Raw genomic sequence first — 18,015 nt, 5'->3', positions numbered from 1 at the left:
ACTATAACCCGCTCGGGAGGCGCCCCGGGCACGCCCCTCCCGGAGCCCAGACAGCCTGGAGCGACCCGGGCCCAGGAGCAGAAGAAACTCCTGCTTCGCGCCTTGCTGTCCCCCAGCGTCCTTCAGTGGATGGCTCAGGACCCAGCGCCCTCAGCCCTGCCCCGCTGGGCCCTGCGCGCTCCCCCCTTGGCCTGGAGGGCCGTCCCCAGCCTCCCAGAGCCGAGTTTGGGTCATTCGGACATCTGAGTGGAGATTCTCTCTTCAAGAGGCCCGCGCACACTGGGAGGCCTCTTGTGGGGCCCTGCAGGTGTAAGAGCGGGGTAGCTGGACGTGGCGTCTGGAAGGGGGGTTCGCGAGTTGCGGGGGGCCTCTGCCTCCCAAGTCAGCACCAGGGAGCAGATTCTGGGCTCTGCACGTTGACCGCTCTGTATCTCAGTCTCCCCACTTGTGAAGCTGGATTGACGACAGTGGCGGCCTCACAGGGCTCCCGTCAAGATGATGTAAGCTGGTTGACATCACATGCCTGAGAACAGAGCAGCGGATGGAGCATGACCATTAGTATTCATTGCCCTTGTTGTTGGAGGTCCCTAGGTAAGGCCAGACTGCAGGCAGCCAGAGAGATGGCCCAGGCCTAGGGAGGGTTGAGGACGAGGACAGGTGCGAGGCCAGCATCCCCACCAATGCCTGCCAACTCCTCAGTAATGCAGATGCTGGGTGGTTTGCTGGAGAGAGCACAATCCTGGGGGAGGGTACAATCCTGGGGGAGGGTGTGGACCAAGGAGCCGCTGTCTTTAGTGTTGTGGATCCTATATTCATTCAAGTTCAGGCCAAGGAACTATGAGGCCAGGTGGCCGGTGGAATGGGCTGAGCGTTCCTTGGACTGTCTGTGGCACTAATCAGATATAACTGAGCTTCCCAGCAGCCAAAATGAAAAAGAAAATATGGTCAGTTAAGAGACTCATCTTGGCCGGGCACAGTGGCTCATGCCTGTAATCCCAGCGCTTTGGGAGGCCGAGGCAGGTGGATCACCTGAGGTCAGGAGTTCAAGACCAGCCTGGCCTACATGGTGAAACCCCTTCTCTACCAAGATTACAAAAATTAGCCAGGTGTGGTGCCAGGCACCTATAATCTCAGCTACTTAGGAGGCTGAGGCAGGAGAATTGCTGGAACCCGGAAGGCGGAGGTTGCAGTGAGCCAAGATAGCACCATTGTACTCCAGCCCTGGCCGACAACAGCGAGACTCTGTCTCAAAAGAAAAAGAGAGCGAGAGAGACTCATCTTGGCCAGGTACAGTGGCTCACCCCTGTAATCCCAGCACTTTGGGAGGCTGAAGTGGGCGGATTATCTGAGGTCAGGAGTTCCAGAAGAGCCTGGCCAACATGGCGAAACCCTGTCTCTGCTAAAAAGTACAAAAATTAGCCGGGTGTGGTAGCACATGCCTGTAATCCCAGCTACTTGTGAGGCTGAGGCAGGAGAATCGCTTGAACCCAGGAGGTGGAGGTTGCAGTGAGCCCAGATTGTGCCACTGCACTCCAGCCTGGGTGACAGAGTGAGACTCTGTCGCAAAAAAAACTCAGGCCGGGCACGGTGGCTCATGCCTGTAATCCTAGCACTTTGGGAGGTGGACTGCCTGAGCTCAGGAGTTTGAGACCAGCCTGGGCAACATGGTGAAACCCCGTCTCTACTAAAATACCAAAAAAAAAAAAAAAAATTAGCCAGGCATGGCGGCATGTGCCTGTAGTCCCAACTACTCAGGAGGCTGAGGCAGGAGAATTGCTTGAATCTGGGAAGCAAAGGTTGCAGTGAGCCGAGATCATGCCACTGCACTCCAGCCTGGCAACAGAGTCAGACTCCATCGAAAAAAAAAAAACCTCAATCATAAGGAAAAAGCATAGAATTCCTTGTGAGGAGCAAAGCCTTTCTGAGATAGAGGCCCTGTGATATTATATGATTATATTATTATTAATAGAGGAACACAGTTTCCATACTGACTGATTCTGTCCTCACTGAGCTGGGGCCATAGCTTCCAGCCTAGAACATCCAAGCAAGTCCTCGTGGCAAGAATTCCATGGTTTGGGCATATAGGAAGACTTGAAGGGTCCAGCCTCATCAGAGGCACACGAGAGGAGGCTGGAGCCACCCACCCTTCAGCCACCCTCTCAATGGCTGGCAACCAGACGAAGGAGCTGGCCAGGGTCCTGTAGAAGCCGCACTGGAACTGCCCTTGTGCAGGAACCAGCAGCAACCCCAGAAATCGTGGCTTCGGAGGTCCGGGTGGCCAGGGTTTCAAAGCTGTTCCCACCATCCATGAAGACACTGGACACATCCATGGAGCCTGCCTGGCCAGACACACAGGCTTCTCCAACAGCCGAGGGTGAGTTGATTTGAAGACCAATGGAAGGAAGCCAGCCCTCAAGCTGGGGGTGGGGGAGACCTCCAAGTATCAGGACTGCAGATCCTGAGATGCTGGCAAGGGCTGGAGCACAGAGAGGCCCCTCCTGGGCAGGAGGTGCAGCCCAGACAGCACGGAGGAGAACTGACCCCAGATAGCTGCAAGTTCCTAAGAGTGGAGGCAAAAAGGAGAGAGGGGCAAGCCCAGTCCTGGTTGAAGTGTTGGTGGGGTGCAAGGTGTCTCAACAATCCAGGGAGTCAGAGACCAAACCCCTGACAGAAAATAAACTGGTGGGAAGAAACCATCATCTCCTTTTTTTTTTTTTGAGACAGAGTTTCGCTCTTGTTGCCCAGGCTGGAGTGCAGTGGCACGATCTCGGCTCACTGCAACCTCCGCATCCCAAGTTCAAGCAATTCTCTTGTCTCACCTCCCGAGTAGCTGGGATTACATGCATGCGCCACCACAGCCGGCTAATATGTTTGTATTTTTAGTAGAGACGAGGTTACATAATATTGGTGAGGCTAGTCTCAAACTCCTGACCTCAGGTGATCCGCCCACCTCGGCCTCCTAAAGTGCTGGGATTATAGGCGTGAGCCACCGCGTCCGGCCCATCATCTCCTTTATACCAACCTGTAGCAGAAAGGTGTTGTTCGTTCAGTTATGAACAAGGCCTAGAACCAAATCTAGTCATCTGGGCCCGTGCTGAGCTGGCACGGATGGGAACTGTGTCGTGCCCACATGCTGGCTGCTGCTGGAACTGCAGAGGCTACCCAGTGGGTCACATCTTGTTCTTGGTAAAGAAGCACTTGGGTTTTGATATCACACTTTAAGAAAGTATTTTCCTAACCGTGTGTTGGTAGAACTGGTTTCCTTTATGATCCCATGAATTCTACCTTGTGCACCGTGGAGCAGGGGCCTCAACAAGGACTCCGGGAACTGGGACTCCCTTGCTGAGCCGGAGCGGAAGTCCCTCTCTGGGCCCTTTTTCCTCCTCCATGAGATGCCCGCTGGTCTTCTACCTCCTGGGGCCCTGGGCGTGGCCACATAAGACAGAGCTCGTGAGGAGCCTGACATGTCTCAGGGGGTCCTAGTGGAGGCCCGGCCCACAGAGGCTGCAGATAGAGGGAGGTCAAGATGCTGGGGTGTCTGAAGAACAATGGCTGGCAGGTCGGGAATTCCCCAGGAAGGGATGTCAGCTGTGGGCTTAGCCTACGGGCTACGTCAGGGCACGTGGGGAGCCTGGTCAGACAGGTGTGGATGGGGTCACTGGTTCATGGTTCATGGCAGGGGCAGGAGAGAAAGATGGAGAGAAAGGGGTGGACAGGACAGGCAGGGAAGGGGGTTAGCAAAAGAAGTCGGGTGCCTCTGACCTGCAGGCCGCAGCCACTCCCCTATGACAGCAGCCCCGAACCCTGACATGCTCCAGTCCTGCGTGGAAGCAGCCGCTGCAGGGGGAGAGGTGTAGGCCCATCCCGGTGATCAGAGAAACTGCAATCCCGTGGGGAGGTCCTGCCCCCGGGCGGCGGCAGGTGACTGGCCCGGGAGCCTGTGAGGAACAGTGGCCTCTAGGTGGCGGGAGTAAGCCACAGACGGGTGAGCCTCACTTCAGCACCACCCCACCCCCAAGCCCCAGGGAGGGTCAGCTGGTTCCCAGCAAGAGCCACAGCTGCCCCCCAGGACTGTGAAGTGGCCGAGGCGAGAAGGTGACCAGTCCCAGAGAGCAGCCTCACTTGTGAGGGCTGTGGCGGCGACCAACTCTGAAACTCCCCAGTGCCCCTGGTCCCGGATCCCTCAGGAGCTCTGGACTTCCGGGACCTTGCTCAGAGCATTCCCGCCCCCCAGCAGACCCCTCCTGGATCTCACCGACCTCGGGACATCCTCCTCCACGGAGCTTCCCCCAGCAAGCTGCCCAGGGGTGCCAGACGTTCCTGTGCCCTCAGGAAATTGCACCCAGAGGCTGAGAACATCAGAACCGTCGATTTTCCTGTGGGGCGTCCCTGCAGGGTGCTGCTCCAGCCCCTACTCCCATCCTCGGCCGCTGAAAAACTTTCCTTCCCCATGTGCAGGCACACATGCACACGCACACATGCACACGCACACATGCACACGCACACATGCACACATGCACACGCACACACGCACACGCACACACGCACACGCACACATGCACACATGCACACGCACACATGCACACGCACACATGCACACGCGCACATGCACACATGCACACGCACACATGCACACGCACGCACACACACATGCACACGCACACATGCACACGCACACATGCACACGCGCACACGCACACGCGCACACGCACACATGCACACGCACACATGCACACGCACACATGCACACGCGCACATGCACACATGCACACGCACACATGCACACGCACACATGCACACGCACACATGCACACGCACACATGCAGACAGGAGCCTCACACACACAGGGAGCCACTTGCCCAGAGGGCAAGGCCTGGGTCCCACTCTGCCGCGTTAGGGTTTCGGTTAAACCCTGAGAACAGAGTCGGAAATGCACATAGCCTGAAAGAAGGGTGGCTCATAGCGGAGGCGTCCCTCTCCTGATGAAGGAGAGGGACGCTCACTCACCGAGCCTGTCTCATCCTGGGAGCCACAGCCACATGATGTGCAGGTGCAGGGGAGAGGCCTGATTAGGAGCTGCCACGGGGTGAGGAGTGCCTCACTCCCCTTCACAGACCCAGCGGCTGCACGACACCAGGCTAGGTCTCTGTGGTCACCTGTGGCCAGCCTCACCTGGGGCTGAGGCCCAGGAAACAGGAGGGTTCCGTCTCCTCCTCCAGGGTGTCCTCCACACTCGATGTCTTTATGGACAGAGACATATGGATAGGCCTTTAGGAATTCTCTGTAGGCAGCAGGGCCCTGTCCTGAGGGCGCTAAGGAGATGTGTCCCACCTTGGAGGTCTGAGGGGGCAGCTCTGGCCCCAACAGGCGTCTGGGGAGAAACCCCCCGTCCACCCCACAGAGCTGGCCGCACCTTTGGCCCAAAGGCCTGCCCTCCCCCATCCTGAGTCCAGGAAACTTCGGAAGCTCAGGCCATTTATTTTTCTATTTGCGTCCCCCGCCCCCTGCCCGCCCAAAGCCGGCCATGACCCCAGTGGCCGCTATCCATGCTTCCCCTCTGGCTAAGGCAGAGCCGCGGTGGGAAGGCTCCTGCTGCCAAACTCACACGGAGCCCCACTTGCTTCCTGCAACCACAGAGCGGGGGCCGGGGAATCCTGCAGCTCCAGGAGCCCCCACCCCCTGCCACCCCGTGGGCAGCCCTCCCACAGCCCAAGCACCTAGGCACCATCTCTGCGCCCCGTTCCATCAGACCCTCCAGCCCACCTTGGGGGCTCTGCCGAGCTGTGTCCCCAGTGGACCCCACCCAGGCCTCCCTTGGATGCCCACCGGCAGGTCAGCGACGGGGCTTAGGTCCAGCAAGTGTTCCCCTGTCCCATGCACCAGCAGATGAGGGCAGGGGATGGGGACTGGGCCCACTGCTCCTGGCTTTGCCATTGCAGCAGCCGGCTCTCCGGACCTCAGTCGCCCAGTCTGCAGAATGGGAAGAGCCACCTGCCCAGGGGAGCGTCTCTCGGAAAGTCCCCAGCCCAGCCCATGCCTTGGCCCAGTCCCAGCTCCCTCCCACAGAAGCAACGCTGGGGGAGGCAAGAGGCATCCCCAGAGGCCAGCGGCGGCCCTGGCGGCCTGCTCCAGGCTTGCTCTAACAATGCACTTCCCCCACACAATTCCCAGAAATGCTGCCCTGCCAGCCCGCCAGCCTGGCGGCCACTCCACCCTCCCCCTCCCCAGAGGCCCCAGGCAGCCGTGGGGTCGGGCTATGGGTGAAGCCTGGAGACCCAACTCACAGGGCAGCAAAACCAGGGTTCCCTGAGGCAGCACCTCCCAGGGGCCCACGCCTCCCAGAGAGAAACCAGGCAGACTCCCGGGGCAGCCAGAGCAGGGGCTGAGAGCCAACCTTGGCCAGGCCCCCTGCAAAAGCAGAGCCTCCTGCCTTCTCCGCTGGCGGTGAGCCCGTCCCTCCTGCCCTGCACAGCCGCATCTTCACGTAGCAGCTGAGCTGAGGCAGATCATGCTCTACTCAGAACCTCCCAAGGTCCCATCTCACTCAGAAAATGCAAGACTCTCCCAGACCCAACTCAGCCCTTGTTCCCTCTGAGCCTCATCCCCTCCTCTCCGCACCCCCTGCTCCGCTCACGCCAGCAGACTTCCCTGCCCCAGGGCCTTGGCACATGCTCCTCCCTCTGTGAAAAGACCCCTCCCATGAACCCCCAAGGGCAAAAGCCATGCGTGACCCTGACACAGCCCCCTCCCTACACCTGGCACCCCAAGTTCTGGCTTGTTTGTGGATTTGTTTTTGGTTAGGTTTGTTTTGTTTCATTTTTGTTTTTTGAAACAGTCTTCCTCTGTCGCCCAGGCTGGAGTGCAGTGGTGACATCTCGGCTCGCTGCAACCTCTACCTCCCAGGCTCAAGCAATTCCTGTGCCTTAGCCTCCCTACTAGCTGGGATTGCAAGCATGTGCCACCACGCCCAGCTAATTTTTGTTTTTTGCTTTTGTTTTTGTTTGGAAACAGAGTCTCACTCTGTCACCCAGGCTGGAGTGCAGTGGTGCGATCTCAGCTCACTGCAACCTCCGCCTCCCAGGTTCAAGCGATTCTCATGCCTCAGCCTCCAGGGTAGCTGGGACTACAGGAGCCCACCACGCCCAGCTAATTTTTTTTTTTTTTTTCAAGTAGAGACGGCAGTTTCACCATATTGACCAGGCTGGTCTCGAACTCCTGACCTCAGGTGATCTGCCCGCCTTAGCCTCCCAAAGTGCTGGGATTACAGGCGTGAGCCACTGGCCTGTTTGTGGATTTGTTGACTGTCTGTCTCTTCAGCAAAATGGAAGCTTCCCACAGGCAGGGACCTGTCTGTTTTGTTCTCTGCCAAATTCCTAACCCCTAATACAGGGTCTGCTACACAGCAGCTGCCCAAGAACAAATGGACATCCGGATAGATGTTGCCAGTCCCTGAGCAAGAAGGGGTGGATGAGCCCCCAGAACACAGGCCTGCCCCCTCTAGCCCATGTGGCAGCCCCAGCTGGCTGTCACTAATGCCAGGACAAGCAACAGAAAGAAACACACAGCTTCAGGCGTCCAGCCCTGCAGTGCCCCTCCGTGGCTGGGAGACAGATGACCCCTGAGGGTGTTCGCCCTCTCCCCATTTCCCAACCTGGCAGGGGAGGAGGAGGCTGGGCCAGCCCAGGACAGGGCAGTCAGAGTGGACACTGCCCTCCAGGGACCCTGGGGACCGGAGTGTGCTAACACATGCCCCACAGTGCAGGGTACACCGAGAGCCCCATTTGGGCCTCTGCAGAGCCACAAAGGGACCGGGGCTCACATAAGCACAGGACGAGGTCACCCACAGACCCAAGCCCAAGCCACCAAGGTCTGAATAAAGGCAGCCATACAAGCATGGAGGTGGAGACAAGGGTGGGGCCAGTAGAACTTGGGCAGGAGCTCCCAGCCAGTGGGGGCCGGGGCCGCAGGACAGAATGTCTGGCGCCTGCTCAGCCTAAGCTGGCCCCAGGCTCCCTCCTCCTGCAAGGCCAGCCTTCCTTCCTGAGCTGCAGTTTCCTGGCCCCTCCCTGCTGTTGCCTCAGAAACCCAGAGCAGCCCAGCCCACCAGCTTCCCATGGAACCCCCCCATCAACAAACAGCACTGGGAAGGCCGCACAACAGGCCGCAGCACCCAGGGACACAAGTGGCCCTGCAGCTGCCCCTAGGGCAGGATACCCCGAGGGCCACACGATGGTCCCTGCAGAGCTCAAGCAGCTGCTCTGACCCCGACTCTTGCCCAGTGCCCCTAAAAGTGGGCACAGCCCTTGATAACACCCTAGGTACATGCCCACCACAGCACAACACCCCAGAATTTGAGAACAGCTTCCACATCACCAGGGCCCCGGGAACACCTAGGAAGCCCTGCTCGCCGCAGGTGACCTAACCCTGACTGTCCGCAGCACATCTGCTGCCCGCAGCCCAGCCCCACCCTGTGCGAAAATTCAGCACTCCCACCCTCACCATCCCCTGTGGCCCTCAACCCAGAGAAGGCCCCACCCCTCTCAGTCCTGCTGGCCCATAGCACCCAGAGTAGAAGAGACCCTGACACCACACTGGCACATCACCCCTCAGACTACAAAAGCACCTCACTCGCACTGCACACCCCAGTCTGCAGGCCCCGGCACAGCCCCCCACACCCACACCCTCAGACCCTTCCCCAATCTGCACTGACACCCAGCTCTGCATGCAACTCTCGGGTCCACTGGACTGTGGCAAATCGTCAGGTGAACCCTAACCCCACACCTAACAGTTGAGAGGCGCTGCCCAGGTGAGCACGTGTACCTCTCATGCCTGCTCATGCCCAGGAAAGCACAGGCACCTCCTGCCGCCCCACCTGCCCTCTCCCAGAGTTGAGGCCGGCAGCTATCGGAAGCCCAGTGACACTGTGCATACCAGGACTAAGAGCTGGAAGGCACGGAGCCAGGAGAAGCCTCTGTCCCTGGGCAAGGGCCACCTGAACCAGACCTGTCATTGGCCAAGAGGGACATGCACACAACTGTGTCCACCTGGTTCTGAGGCATCGGGCGGCCTCCGCATAGACCCTGACCCCAGCCTCACACTCTCCCTGCCCTGGCCTCTGCCATGTCTCACTAGGCCTGGAGCCGCAACTCCAGGACAAGGCCCACTAAATACAGAGCTCCCAAGGAGCCGGACCTGTCTCAGCGAGTTCCGAAGGAAGCCCACCAAGGCTGCAGACAGGAGACCAAGACGCTGCCGTCTCTCGAGGACAGTGGCTGGAAGGCGGGGGCTCCCTGCGGAAGAGGTGTTCAGCTGTGGGCAGAAGGTAGGATCTGAACTGGGAGAGCCAAAGTTCGGGAGGCCAGAGAGCCCCCTCCACCTGAAACTGCATCCAACAGGAACCCCCACCTCCACCCTGAGGAGCAGGAGGGTCCAGGCCCCTCGGACTCGGTAATTGGTCCCAGCCTCGCTGCTCTTGCAGCCGCAGGGGCTGGGCTGGCGGGAGCCTGGGAGGTCTGTGCCCAGGCAGTGCCTGGGAGGTCCCGCCATCCCGGCCCGGAGCCGTGCCAAGCCAAGCCCCCACCCAGAGCCACCGAGGGGGACTACCCAGCGTCCTTTGCAGGCCTCACTTGGAGGCCAAGTTCCTGTCCATGCTGAGGGAGAGGGGCAGGTGGTAGGCAGGAGAGTGTCCACTCAGTGCCCAGGCCAGTCCCACCCTTGTAGAGAAAGCTTGCCCCCAAACTCTGCCTTTCTGACTGGGGTTTGGGGGCTACAGATAGGCTCCCTCCCAAGGGTGGGCTGTAGCCCACCTGGTCCAGGAGAGACTGAGGTGGGGTTCCAGAGGCAGACGAATGCCCCTAGACTCATGAACTGCCTGCCCTCCTTTGGAGAAAGCTGGGGCCCAAGCTCAGTGGCCAGAGAAGCCTTGGGGACCCTCCAACCTTCACGGAGCAGGACCCCTGGTCCTGGACCTATTATGGGTCTTCACCTCTTCCTGGGAGAGTCCAGCTTGCCTGGCTCCCAAGGCCCTGGGCAGCCTCCAGCACCAGAGTCCCCCTCACCCCACACCCAGGCAGACAGACAGACACAGGCCACACACAGACGCACAGACACACATCGGATTCCCTTCCCTCAGCACAGCTGGCCACACCCACACCATCCCCTGTACAGCCCTGGAGAGTCCCCCCAGCCCTGCGACTCCAGATCACGCCACCCTGACTGTGGTCTCTACCCCCACTTTGTCCCATCTGGACACTGGGCCGGGGCTGCCGCCTCCTCCCTGCCATGTGGAGGGAAAGGAGCACCCCAGGAGGCTCCCCACCCAGCCCTGGCTCACAGGACATGACGGCCGGACACCTGAGTCCCACAGCCCAGCCAAGAGGGTGGGTCACTGGCTGGCGCCAGGCAAGGCGGCTGCTGGTGGGTGTTGTAGGGGATGAGGAGGCGATGAGGTCATGCCGGACACTGCCTGCCACTATGTTTAGAGCAGCTCCAGTGACTCTGGGCTCTCAGGGGCGGCAGAGGACCAAGCAGAGCCCCCAGGGAACTGCAAATCTCCCCCAACATGTGAGGGCTGCTGCAGAGGACCCTGAGGACCTCTTTCCCAGGCCCCAGTGACCAGCCACTGCCCAGGCTGAGCCAGGCCCTGGTGACCCCAGACTCCATCCCTAAGGTTGTGAGTAGACGAAGCTTCTGCCAAGTGGCAGCCCTTTGGGGGTCTTCACACAGCTCCCCACCCCCCTGCACCTTCCTGCCAGCTGCCCAGGAGGCCCACCCACACAGACTTGGCCAAGGGTCCAGCCACCCACACTGAGATTGAAGGGGAACTAGCACCACCCGGCAGAGGCCTGTAAGCCCATCCATCCCTGTGGCCACAACTCTGCCTGCCTCCCCAGAAAAGCCAGAGGCCACACCTCCTGGTGCCCCAAGGGCCCCCCATTAGCCAGCACTGGTTCAGTGTCTGTGAACGAGGTGCTAGGCCCGTGGGGCAAACTGGAGTGAGGGGAGACCTGGAGGCCAGACTGGGAGATCCAGCCCCACATGCTGGGACGATGGGCGTCGAGACAGACTGTGATGTGGGGCTTTGGGGAGGGCTGGACACCGACCGCAACAGCCCTCGGTGGGGGTGCCCCTGTGGGGGGTGCTGGCCTCAGGGCAGGAGCGCCCCTGGGGACAGTTCAGGAACAGCCTCTGAGGAGCACTGCAAGGCCCACATAGGGCCCCCCCATTCCCATCACAGACTGGATGTGGCCTAGCGAGGCTGGCAGGGACAGAGACCCAAGAACTGCTGGCCACACAGGCTCAAGGCCACCAAGATCTGTGGCCTCTACCCACGGGGCTCCCAGCACAGGGGTGGGTGGGGGGCAGTTGCGGAGCCTCCAGGCTATGAGGAGATGTGCTGTGAGGTGGGGGGATTCTGACCCTGCCTGGAGGGCTGCTGGGGACACCTGACACTCCTCCAGTAGAACCACGTATGGCAGTGGGAGGGGAGGACCTCCAGAGGGAGACCCTCAGCTCTGGAGGCCAGATCCCCTCCTGATGGGGTGGGAAGGGGACAGTGAAAATTCAGGAAGCTGGACGCTCCTCTGGAACCCGGCCCTCCCCAGGTCAGAGGGTCCAGGGAGGGGCCAGCGGGAAGGACCCAGGTCGGCCCTGCCTCTTGCTGCAGCGGTGGCCTGGGCTGGGCAGGGGAGCCGGACAGCCCCTGTGGGTCTCAGGCCCCTCCCCAAGGGCCCTGAGGTGGGCAGGGAGGAGGCCACAGCCTCTGCATCCCTGCTCCCCCTTCTCTTTGTGGGCTCTGTCCAGGGCCTCTGCTCTCTCCCTCCCTGTGTCAGCTTTGCCTTGTGGCAGCGTTGGTTTGGGCGTGAGGACAGAAACACGAAGACCACCTTGTCCCATAAAAACATTCAAAGGCCCTGGTGCTGACAGGAACGTGGTGCATGGGCGCCCTTGGATAGTCAGAGCGCCTCTCCAAAGCCGGGGGCTTTTCTGAGGGCGCTGCGCTCCAGGAAGGACTTACCGGCTGTTGGGAAGGCAGCCTCGCAAGAACTTGGTGTGCAAAAGGGCCCTCTCCTCCCCATGGAGCCTCCTAGGGGGGTGCGGGGAACGGCAACGAGCGGGACACTGCCGCCCTCCCCGTTACTGCCCGGGGGTCCGACTCCGTGGGTGGGTGGCAGCTCGCCTCTGAAAGTCTGGCAGCACCGGCCCACATCGGCAGCCCTTTCCTGCCCACCCGGGGGTCTCTCCTTCTGAGAGGTGGCGGGGGAGGTGGGGGGGCTGTGCGCGGGGGAGGCCTCCGCGAAATCCCGCCCGGCCAGAGAAGAAAGGGAGCCCCCGGGGAGGGGGCGGCCCCGACCCGCCCCGGCCCGCCCGCCCCGCCGCCGATTGGCCCCGAGCCGCTATATCTGGGCGCCCGCCCGGCCCGAGGCCACCGCCGTCCCCACCGCCGTCCGCCCTCCCGGCCTGGCCCGCCCTCGCGCCCGGCTCCGCAGTGCCCGCCGCCCGCCCTCCGCGCTCCCGCGCTCCGTTCCGCCCAGGCCGCGCCCAGCTGGAATGCAGAGATCGCCGCCCGGCTACGGCGCACAGGACGACCCGCCCGCCCGCCGCGACTGTGCATGGGCCCCGGGACACGGGGCCGCCGCTGACCCGCGCGGCCTCGCCGCCGCCCCCGCCGCCCTCGCCGCGCCCGCCGCGCCCGCCTCGCCGCCCAGCCCGCAGCGCAGTCCGCCGCGCAGCCCCGAGCCGGGGCGCTATGGCCTCAGCCCGGCCGGCCGCGGGGAACGCCAGGCGGCAGACGAGTCGCGCATCCGGCGGCCCATGAACGCCTTCATGGTGTGGGCGAAGGACGAGCGCAAGCGGCTGGCTCAGCAGAACCCGGACCTGCACAACGCGGTGCTCAGCAAGATGCTGGGTGAGCGGCGGGAGGGCGCCGGAAGGGGGAGCGGGCGGGGGGGCTCGGGCCGGAGGGGGCGGGGGGCGCGGGGCGCGGGGGTCCGGGGTCGCGGTGTACGGGGGGCTGCGCCGAACCCTCGCGGGGCGTCCCAGGCGCACGGAGGGCTCGGCGCCCACCCGCCCGACGGCGTTCCACTCACTGGCGCCCGCGGCCCGCAGGCAAAGCGTGGAAGGAGCTGAACGCAGCGGAGAAGCGGCCCTTCGTGGAGGAAGCCGAACGGCTGCGCGTGCAGCACCTGCGCGACCACCCCAACTACAAGTACCGGCCGCGCCGCAAGAAGCAGGCGCGCAAGGCCCGGCGGCTGGAGCCCGGCCTCCTGCTCCCCGGATTAGCGCCCCCGCAGCCACCGCCCGAGCCTTTCCCCGCGGCGCCTGGCTCGGCTCGCGCCTTCCGCGAGCTGCCCCCGCTGGGCGCCGAGTTCGACGGCCTGGGGCTGCCGACGCCCGAGCGCTCGCCTCTGGACGGCCTGGAGCCCGGCGAGGCTGCCTTCTTCCCACCGCCCGCGGCGCCCGAGGACTGCGCGCTGCGAGCCTTCCGCGCGCCCTACGCGCCCACCGAGTTGTCCCGGGACCCCGGCGGTTGCTACGGGGCTCCCCTGGCGGAGGCGCTCAGGACCGCGCCCCCGGTGGCGCCGCTCGCTGGCCTGTACTACGGCACCCTGGGCACGCCCGGCCCGTACCCCGGCCCGCTGTCGCCGCCGCCCGAGGCCCCGCCGCTGGAGAGCGCCGAGCCGCTGGGGCCCGCCGCCGATCTCTGGGCCGACGTGGACCTCACCGAGTTCGACCAGTACCTCAACTGCAGCCGGACTCGGCCCGACGCCCCCGGGCTCCCGTACCACGTGGCACTGGCCAAACTGGGCCCGCGCGCCATGTCCTGCCCCGAGGAGAGCAGCCTGATCTCCGCGCTGTCGGACGCCAGCAGCGCGGTCTATTACAGCGCGTGCATCTCCGGCTAGGCCGCCGGCGCCGCCCGGGTCCCTGCAGCGCTTCCTCCCGCAGCCCCCGCGACCAATCCGACCGCGTCGCTGCCCGCTCTACCCTCTCGCACGCGTGTATGTTTGGCTCCATGTCACAGCCCCCTAGGAGCCAGTGATGCTCGGCCTTGTGCCCGTTCCGCCTCCCAGGCCACCCTCCCTGGGCTTCTGGGCCACCTGCCCTCGGGAGGGCCCCTGCGAGGGTGCCTGGAGTTCCCACGTGTCCTGGGGCCTTTCCAGGAAGCCGGAGCCTAGGACCTGTTGGCAGAGTTGCCAGGGTTACATTTTTGAGGCACCTGTTCCTTTTCTTGCAGTGTATTTTCTACAACCAGATTGTATTAATATTTTTTACTTTGCCCTTTTAAAAAATTATACCTAATACAATATATTTAATTTTTACTTAAACTCTTAAACTTTTCTTCCAACAAGTGTCAGTGATCAGAGCCGTCACTGCGGCAAAGGCTTTTGAAATGTGAGGACTGCAGATGTTTGCTTGCTGTAAAGGAGGAGCCTGGGGCTGGGTCCCCGGGTGGAGAGGCCACAATAAAGCCTCGGGCCTTTCCTCTGCACACTGACATCTGTGGTGTTTGCAGGGAGGGAAGAGCAGTCCCCCAAATAGCCCTGGACGCCCCTTCCCTCCTAATCGCCCCCAGGGAGCCTGACTCCTAGCCTGAACCCCATAGCACTCCTCCCTCCTTCCGTGACACAGCCCAGACAGCATGGGTAGCAGGCATGGGGGCCACACTCCCCCCAACCCTCCACTGCCCTCCTGTCCCACCCCGATGTTAACTCAGGCCTATCAGACATTGGACTACCAGCAATCCCCTCACATCCGTGGCAGGGTTTCATTGCCCTTGCCTCTGCCTTAAAACTTCCATGCCCAAGGGCTGCCCAGTACGGCACCCTTCCTGAGGGAGGCTGGCAGGTTGGCAGCCCACGTGCAGACACAGATTCCAGGGGTCTCTGTCAGCTGTTCTCACTCACCCCAGGGAGGGCAGCACCCTGCTACACCCACAGCACCCTCCCACCCGGGTGACCTGTCCAGCTCTGCCCAGAGACAGGGTCAATGACCAAGGCAGGAGAGCCTAGGCTTCACGTCCCAAGACCCCCCAACTCTGGAGCGTATCACACTAGTCCCCAGGAGGACTGGACACCCTTTTTTTTTTCTTTTTTTTTTTTCCTGAGACGGAGTCTTGCTCTGTCGCCCAGGCTGGAGTGCAGTGGCGCAATCTCGGCTCACTGCAAGCTCCGCCTCCTGGGTTCACTCCATTCTCCTGCCTCAGACTCCCAAGTATCTGGGACTACAGGCGCCCACCACCACGCCTCGCTAATTTTTTGTATTTTACTAGAGACAGGGTTTCACTGTTAGCCAGGATGGTCTTGATCTCCTGACCTCATGATCCGCCTGCCTCAGCCTCCCAAAGTGCTGGGATTACAGACATTAGCCACCACGCCCAGCCTGGACACCCTCTTTCCGTGCTGACCTCTTGGTCCTCTTGACCTCAAGCCCACGTGTTCAGGGAAGGTTGGGGCAATCACCCCCAGACGTGAACACCCAGACACACTCCCTAGGGCCTGGCAAGTATAAGCCAAGAGGAGGGGCGTATCCTGCCCCAGCACCCCCTCTGCATGGGGGGGAGTCGGTGGGGAGAGTGAAACTTGACCGCCCTGGTGTGGAAAAAGCCGCTCACGGCTCAGCCTCCCAGGTACAGGGGGCATGCACGCCTCTGAGTGTGTCTTGTGGTTCTGTGTGTATGTGAATGAGACTCCCAGTGTGGCCCTTCATGCACGGGACAGCATGTGGGTGGCACGTGGATGTGCAGCCTGGGGCGGGATGGACCTGTGCCTGCTGCCTGAGTGTGTGTGGAGGGGGTGAAATGGGGCTATTTTACAGCTACCCTTCCCTGGAGCAGGGCATGTCACCTCTGTATTAATCAGCATGAGTGCCACCCCTCAGATGGGCCCCCAGTAGGGGCTGCACCTGGGGCCCCTTCCCCACCACATTGGCAGCAGAGCACACAGAACTCAAAGACAAAAGGACAGAGACATGCAGAGGGGACAGAAACAGACAAGGAGAAACAGATGCTGAAGAGGGCAGGAGACAGGCTCGGAGGTAGAGAGCGATGCACCAGGCAGGCACAGGCACAGACACAGCCCACAGGACACTGAGGTCACTGCCCATGTCTGCCAAGCACTGTCTGCCAGTACACAGCAGGGAAGCAGAGAAGGTGAGACCCAAAGGGACACAAGCCACATCTGTCTTTCGGTGGGGAGTGGGGGTCTCTGAGGCACCAATGTGGACTCTTCATGGGCTCATACCATGAGATAAATGCTCACACTGGTGAGTGCAAGCCACACCCAGCTCTCATGGCCACCAACTCCTGCTCTGGCCCACTCCCTGGAGTCCTGGGGTCAGCAGGCCCAAGATGCACCCCCTTCCATGGGGATCTCAGCCAGAGGGTGACCCAATAGCCAGAGTCTGCAAGTGGCTGACCAAGGCATGAGACCACCTGCCCCTCCCCCAACCCCCAACCAGGGCAGGAGAGAGACAACAGACCCAGCCTGTCCTGCTGAATTTATTCATGTGAACAGCCCCCGCCCTTGGCCTCCAGTGACTCCCTGTTAGGGCTGGGCATCTCCCCAATAACACGGACACAGCCAGCCAGCCTGGGGGAGGCCAGAGTGGCAGTCTCACGGCCAGCACGCATCCCCTATTCTGGACTCCTCACCCCCATCGCACCCCCTTCTAGACCAATGGGGTGGAGAGCTTGGAAGACACCTTGGGTGGCAACACAGCCTCATGGTCTGTGTGAGGAAGGGACAGAGTGGGTACCTGTGAGAAGCCCCTCCTTCAAGTGCCAGGGTGGGGGGCTAGTGGGGGGCTCCAGCTGAAGCAAGTCCCAGCCCAGAGGCTGGAAATGCCCAGGAGAAGGATCAGAAGGGGACATGAAAGAGGTTTCCACTGAGGGCACCTGGTTCCAATTGCGGCCCTCAGCAGCGGTGGGTGGGGTCTCCTTACACGGCCTCTTCCAGGGCCCGGCCCAGGGATCTCCCCTCTACCCGCCAAAGGCTGAACAGCCCTGCTAGGCAGGACCACAGCCCCAGGGCCTGGGTGCTCCAGCTCTGGCACCAGCTGCACACCCCTCCCACTTCTGGCCCTGTCTGCCTTCTTCCCTGAGGCTCCGAGGGAGGTCTCCACCCTCCTCCTGCTGAGTCAGGCCTCAGCTCCTGGTGAGAAGCTCTAGCAGCCCTGCCTGGCGCTGGCCACAGCTCCCCTCCCGTCTCCCATGCCCAGGATCCAGTTTGTCCCAGGAGTGAGCTGATTGAGGTGTTGAACTCTCCCCAGCAGGCAGCCCAGGGGCAGAGTCAGAGAAAATGGGGGCTGGAAGTGGGTATGGTGTGCACCTCTGTCCCCAGCAGATACAGTCATCACTTTGCACACCCTTGGGAACACCAACACAGACACACACACCCAGCCACACACCAGACGAAGAGCAGACGACCCCAGCAACGTCCTGCTGGGGCAGGCAAGAAAGGCACATGTGGGGACCCGAGCCTCCCACCACTCAGCCCCCACCACTCAGCAGGAAAAGCACCCCAGAAAACTAAACCGCTCCACTTACATTCTACAAAGTCTACATAAAATTTAAGTCTGCGATGGAGTGGTTTTGTTGTAGTCACAAGGCTGGAAACCTTCTCCACTATATTATTTTAGGGCATCCTGTCTGTTGCAGTCAAACGCTCTACCTCGGAGCTTCTTGTTGCTTTGCTGTAGAGACTCCTATGTTTCCCAGGCTGGTCTTGAACACCTGGCTTCCCAAAGTGCTGGAGTTATAGACATGATCTACCACACCTGGCCTTTATTTATTTTTAAGAGACGGGGTCTTGCTATGTTGCCCAGGCTGCTGGAGTGCAGAGGCTATTCACAGAAACGGTCTTAGAACCTGCAGCCTCGAAAAGTGATCCTCCCTACCTCGCTGGAAGTGCAGGTGTGCGCCCCCACGCCCAGCTTTAATTTTAGAGCTTTTCATCACCCTCAAGAGAAACCCATTACTCCCTAGTCTTTCCTGCCCCCTGCCCCGATAAACACTAA

The 18,015-nt window shown here is 61.4% G+C and overlaps 2 protein-coding genes across 2 annotated transcripts; one reads left to right on the top strand and one right to left on the bottom strand.

Moving 5' to 3' along the window:
• Positions 1-350: 350 nt before the first annotated feature.
• LOC144332228 (uncharacterized) lies at positions 351-12,386 on the bottom strand. Its single transcript, XM_077952221.1, has 3 exons — positions 12,017-12,386; positions 5,008-5,240; positions 351-523 (listed from the first exon to the last, which is right to left on the bottom strand). The coding sequence occupies exons 1-3, from the start codon at positions 12,075-12,077 to the stop codon at positions 491-493; spliced, it is 327 nt and encodes a 108-aa protein (XP_077808347.1). The 5' UTR covers positions 12,078-12,386; the 3' UTR covers positions 351-490.
• Positions 12,387-12,426: 40 nt separating this feature from the next.
• On the top strand, positions 12,427-14,491 carry SOX18 (SRY-box transcription factor 18). The gene is made up of 2 exons (XM_001083465.5): positions 12,427-12,907; positions 13,108-14,491. The coding sequence occupies exons 1-2, from the start codon at positions 12,550-12,552 to the stop codon at positions 13,902-13,904; spliced, it is 1,155 nt and encodes a 384-aa protein (XP_001083465.1). The 5' UTR covers positions 12,427-12,549; the 3' UTR covers positions 13,905-14,491.
• The last annotated feature ends 3,524 nt before the right edge of the window (positions 14,492-18,015 follow it).

This window comes from Macaca mulatta, chromosome 10 (genome assembly GCF_049350105.2).
Source record: "Macaca mulatta isolate MMU2019108-1 chromosome 10, T2T-MMU8v2.0, whole genome shotgun sequence".
In the NCBI taxonomy this organism is placed as follows: Eukaryota; Metazoa; Chordata; class Mammalia; order Primates; family Cercopithecidae; genus Macaca; species Macaca mulatta.
Note: the sequence above shows the minus strand (reverse complement) of the source record. Positions and strands in the feature narration are given on the sequence as shown.

What these genes read in the sequence shown, in the direction of transcription:
- LOC144332228 (XM_077952221.1), bottom strand. Translation starts at nt 12,077, where the DNA reads ATGGGGAGGAGAGGGCCCTTTTGCACACCAAGTTCTTGCGAGGCTGCC. An exon ending in GGCTGCCTTCCCAACAGCCG is followed by an intron (nt 5,241 to 12,016) that starts GTAAGTCCTTCC and finishes CTGTCCATAAAG; the next exon opens with ACATCGAGTGTGGAGGACAC. An exon ending in CCCAGGATGAGACAGGCTCG is followed by an intron (nt 524 to 5,007) that starts GTGAGTGAGCGT and finishes CTCTGTTCTCAG; the next exon opens with GCATGTGATGTCAACCAGCT.
- SOX18 (XM_001083465.5), top strand. Translation starts at nt 12,550, where the DNA reads ATGCAGAGATCGCCGCCCGGCTACGGCGCACAGGACGACCCGCCCGCC. An exon ending in GGTGCTCAGCAAGATGCTGG is followed by an intron (nt 12,908 to 13,107) that starts GTGAGCGGCGGG and finishes CGCGGCCCGCAG; the next exon opens with GCAAAGCGTGGAAGGAGCTG.